Source organism: Trifolium pratense, linkage group LG2, assembly GCF_020283565.1.
Source record: "Trifolium pratense cultivar HEN17-A07 linkage group LG2, ARS_RC_1.1, whole genome shotgun sequence".
Lineage (NCBI taxonomy): Eukaryota > Viridiplantae > Streptophyta > Magnoliopsida > Fabales > Fabaceae > Trifolium > Trifolium pratense.
The window spans coordinates 50229708-50235081 of record NC_060060.1 but is presented as its reverse complement, the minus strand read 5'-3'; the positions used below and the strand labels follow the sequence as shown (position 1 = coordinate 50235081).

The window sequence follows — 5374 nt, the reverse complement described above, 5'->3', positions numbered from 1 at the left end:
GCACCAGTGATTATGGGATTCTGTACTCCCAGACAAAGAACTCTACCTTGGTAGGGTATTGTGATGCAGATTGGGCTGGAAGTGCTGATGATAGAAAGAGCACCTCAGGAGGTTGCTTCTTTTTGCGTGATAATCTAATCTCATGGTTCAGCAAGAAGCAGAATTGCGTGTCTCTATCTACTGCAGAGGCTGAATACATAGCTGCAGGTAGCAGTTGTTCGCAGTTGATGTGGATGAAACAGATGCTAAAAGAATATAATGTCGACCAAGATGTCATGACATTATATTGTGACAACTTGAGTGCAATCAATATATCAAAGAATCCAGTTCAACACTCAAGAACCAAACATATAGACATCAGGCATCATTTCATTAGAGACCTTGTGGAAGAAAATTGCGTGGAACTTAAACATATTGGTACAAGTGAACAGTTAGCTGATATCTTTACAAAGGCACTTGATGCAAATCAGTTTGAATTTTTAAGGGGCAAATTAGGAATTTGCCCCGCATGAAGAAGCATAGCAGTTACTGCAGTTGTGGCGTGCAAAAGGAAACCGCTCTCTCTCCCATCCATCAATGCACGCTAATTTAGGGAAATCATTACACACTTCCCTTAAATATGTCTTCACACACAATCAATGCACTTTCTCCCAAATTCTAACTTTTGATCGTGAACCCTATTCTTCCACTTCTTACTACAACCTTCATCCATTCAACTTCTCAAACTTCAAAAATTTTCATCCAAACATGTCTGAATCATCACAAACTACAAAGTCCGGTCGGTCTACTCGATCAAAGGCAAAGATCGAATCTTCTCAGATCATCAAGGATGCCGTTCCTGTTACAACCATACGTCCCAGCAATCCCAAGCCTGTAACTGCTGCTGAGAAGAAGGGAAAGATGAAAACTGCTGAGAAAAAGAAGGAAATTATCAAAGTAAGTGATGCTATCTCACCCTCCGGTAATAAATCTGAGAAAGGAACTTCTAAAAGGAAAAGAAGGGATTATAAATCTAAGATTCCTCTTTCTATGTCTGATTTGGTATTTCAATCCAATGTCGATACATCTGAGAAAACATCTGAAACCAACGAAGGAGAACCTCAGAACCCTAAAACTGTGTCTGAAACAATTGTTCCAACCGCTGATAACCCGAGTCAGGTGAATTTAGAATCTGATGCTGATAAGAAGGACCCTAATCCTAAATCTGTTGAAACTGAAATGGAAGACATACCTACAGAAGTTGAAACAGAAAATGCTGATAAATCACCAACAATTGCTGAGATGGTGACTGAAAAATCAACCCATGTTGTTCCTGAAGAGGTTGTCATGCCAGATGGTGAGACATCTTTGAATGAAGCTGAAACTGCTGAGAAGGAAGCCACGAAGGAAACTGCTGTTGAGAAAGATGTTGAGACAACTGTCACAACATCTGAATCTTCTGATGAAGGAACTGGAACTGCTCAAGAGGATACCTCTGATGATGAAGAGGACACTCAGTCTGAAGAGAGCAACAAGTCTATGTCCACAAATGAAAAGGAGAATGAAGCTGACAAGACTGTAGAAGCTGAGAAAGAGAAAGCAAAAGATGTAGTTGATGTTGATGACTATGAGACCACCAAGACTGCTAAAAGATCAACTGGTGGTATAACAAAAAGGTTGAGAAGCTGTACAGGGAAGGCTGTGCCCACTGCAAGCAAGACTCCTGCACCAAGAGTGAAAACAAAAGGTGTTGGACCAGTCAAAGGTTGGAGCAAAGTTTTCTCTCCTCCCAGCAAGAAGAAGGAGACCCTGAAAAGGAAGAAGGAGTCATCTAGTGACTCAGATTATGATGCTACTGAAGATGTTGCCAACATCTCATCTCCCAACCCTAAAAAGGCTACAACAAAGAAAGTTCCTCAAGGTATTGAAGAAGCTCCCTGTGACAACATCTCTTTCCATCGTGCTGCCTTTGCACTAAGATGAGACTACATCTACCAAAGGAGATTGGCTGTGGAGAGGGAATTGACCAAAGATGCTCTGAAATGTCAAGACATCTTGGACTACATCAAGGAAGCTGGTCTGCTGAAGACAGTCTGTGACTTCAGTCCCTGCTATGAGCTGTTGGTGAAAGAATTTCTGGTGAATATTCCTGAAGAATGTGATAACCCACTGAGCAAGGACTACCACAAAGTTTTTGTCAGAGGTAAATGTATCAATTTCTCTCCTGTTGTAATCAATAATTACTTAGGAAGATCTGTAGAACCTAAGGCTGAATTAGAGGTTGCAAATGATGTTGTAAGTGCTGAAATAACTACTGGTAAGGTCAAAGTATGGCCTAAGAAGAAACTGATACCCACTAGTAAACTGAATGTCAAGTATGCCATCCTCAATAGGATAGGGTCAACTAATGTTGCCACCAACCTGGGTAGATTTATATATGCTGTAGGTGAAGGAAAATTGATACGATAAAAGCAGCGGAATTTTAAAATTTTCCTTTTGTGATCCTTACGAATGGTCATGAATTGTGTTTAGAGTTTTACCTTTTGGTTCGAAAACTCCCTTTAAATCACGAACGGCTATCGAACACTTCGAATCACGAACAAGGTCACGAACAAGAACCTCGAACCGTCACGAACAAGGTCACCACCAAGTCACCAACGAATTTGATCACAAGCGTTAAAGGTATAACGCCTCTAGCCAGTCCACACGAACAACAACCTTCAATGGAGTGCTAGCTCCAATGGTTTGAAGGGTTAGGAGAAAGGAGGCACAAAATAAGGATTAGGGTTTTTCACAAAAACTCTAGAAAGGTGATTAGGGTTTCTCAAGAGAGGAGAGAACAAAGGCTCATGAGAATGAGTAACAAAAGTGTGTAACACTTTCTCCTTACCACAAGGGTTCTATTTATAGAACCACTTGCCATGGCAAAATTACACTAAAGCCCTTTTAACTAAATGGGCTATAGTGGGCGCCATTCTCATGTAAATATGTCTAGTACATATTTGCACCCCCTTCTTGCTACATCATACCATATGATGTAATGCTCATTTTAATTACCATAATACCCTTATCATATTTCCTTATTTCTCCAAGGTGCACCGTACCTTACGGTGTTCCAATCTCACTAGATTGTTCTTATGTGTGTGACCCTGTAGGTTTCCGTAACATTGACAATTATAATAAATCACTATTTATTACAATAAACAGTGAGCGGTATCTAGCAACACATCACTGCTACTCAAGTTACGAGAAATTAACATGTGATCTAAACATAACCTCTTGTGATAATATCAGTGTGTATAATTACCCCTTTGCCCTTTATGTCTATATTGAACACAAAACATACTTGGTGTCATCTTTGTCCAGTTCAATATTGGGCCCATGACATTTATCCTGTTATGCAGGATTGGCAAATTCCATCTAGGTCACTACTGTCCCTCAGCATGCTTTGTGAAGTACCCATCAACTGCCTTTATGGTTATCCTGTTACGGATAACGTTAGATCAGCAACAAAGTACTTGACTCCACATCTAGGGTACAAAGTGGTTTCAGGTCTAAGGGCGGTTTACACCATTATCACCATGAGAGTAACTTATGACACTTTGCATAACTTTGCATGTAGTACTCTCATAGCGGGTCAATCCAGTATAAATATTACTCCTAATATTTATACCTACGTCAAGACTTGATAACTCCTTATCCCATGATCCATGAGATGTGATCATCAGTCTATCTTCATAATAGTCTTTATGCTTTTAAGGTTATCCCCTTTACCTTAAAGCTCGACTACAGATACTTTAAGAATAGTGTCCTTATGTTTAATATTATCTCATGATTAAGTCACACTTAATTATTAAACGGACTTTCTATTCTAGGGACTTCATTATTTTGCAACCTTACAAATATAATAAAGAAATGCCATATTTATATTCAAACTCCTAAAGCAAATACTATGAAAATAGATTGGCTCTTAGGGCTTACTCCAACAATCTCCCACTAGCACTAAAGCCAATCTAGGTTTCTCTTAATACCTATAGACTTAGTATGCCCATCACGCTTCAACTGCGCAAGAGGCTTTGTTAGTGGATAAGGAACTATTTCCTATGTTGGTATCTTACGTATCTTTCAACGTTCTATTTCGATCTCTATCGAAATATATAAGTGTCTAAGTATATTCATGAATCGTCGGTGAGATCTATTTTCAAGTGTTCTTGCAAGATTAAACTATTACCATCACTAATGTGATTAATGTGACTTGTAACACCGGAAACATATCTTTAGCTCAATCATGAGCCAAACGATCCAATCTTAAATACTCAACTTATTTAACTGAAACAAACATATTACGAAGCTTATCTTATAGCTTTCAATGCTTGTATTCAGCCATGATATACAATACATTGGTATGGAAACTTCCTTCATTATAACTTCCTTATAATGATCCTTCCCATACCTATCTATTTCAAGAAATAGGCCTTAGTTCCTTTAAGGTCCTTAGGGATATTCTTGAAGGTAAGTTAGTGTCAAACACTAATTTCAATTTTGGTACATAGGTTATTCCTAACTCTTTAGGAATTCTTGCCTAAGTGTTTCATCAAGAGTTATTTTCTTAGTCATGTCTCACATGTATAAGAAAAATGTCTTGATGATTAATATGATATCAGATATTATCACTCCCACTAAAACTTTGTATGCACAAGATTTATATTTGTCCTTCATTTGTTTTCCACAAAACTTTCAAAAGGAACAAATATTCAAATTTATTCGATCTAATCAAAGTTAGATAGGTTTGTCCTTGTTAATTTGTTTTCATAAAACTTCATAAAAGGAACAAACAATAATTTAATTTTCTGAGAACTCTATCTAATCAAAATTAGATAGCTACAAGTTATATACCTTTCTAGCATCATTTGGATCAACAAAACCCTTACGTATATGTCCAACGCATATATATGAGGTCATTCCAATTAAGGAATGCAACTTTGTTATCCATCTACCAAAACATGTAGTACAACATTTAGCAGAAGCAATCAAATATTACAAGGTATTCTTAATACCATCCATATCAGTGTTCAAAAAGAATACTCACTTTCATCGTATGAGTCTTACTCATCTTGAAGACATAACCATTATCTACATAAGGTTAGTGTATATGGATTCTGTATGAGATTTCATGGCATTTAGCCACTTCTCATAATCTAGATCGTCTTACGACCTTTTAGAAAGTCAAAGACTCATCTTCCATGAGAATCATATCACATTGCTGAGTCATGATAAAACCATACCTTGTAGCCATATGTGATATGTTAGACTTATCTTGGATTTGTGCAACTTTAAAACAATGGTTCTTCAACAACCTTGAGGAACCGGTTTGCATTCCCTTTTAAATAAATAT

General features: G+C 37.6%; 1 protein-coding gene across 1 annotated transcript; it reads left to right on the top strand.

Moving 5' to 3' along the window:
* The first annotated feature begins 1029 nt into the window (after positions 1 to 1029).
* On the top strand, positions 1030 to 1962 carry LOC123904886 (transcription elongation factor SPT5-like). Its single transcript, XM_045954492.1, has 2 exons — positions 1030 to 1655; positions 1773 to 1962. Exons 1-2 carry the CDS (start codon positions 1030 to 1032, stop codon positions 1960 to 1962), a joined length of 816 nt encoding a protein of 271 aa, XP_045810448.1.
* The last annotated feature ends 3412 nt before the right edge of the window (positions 1963 to 5374 follow it).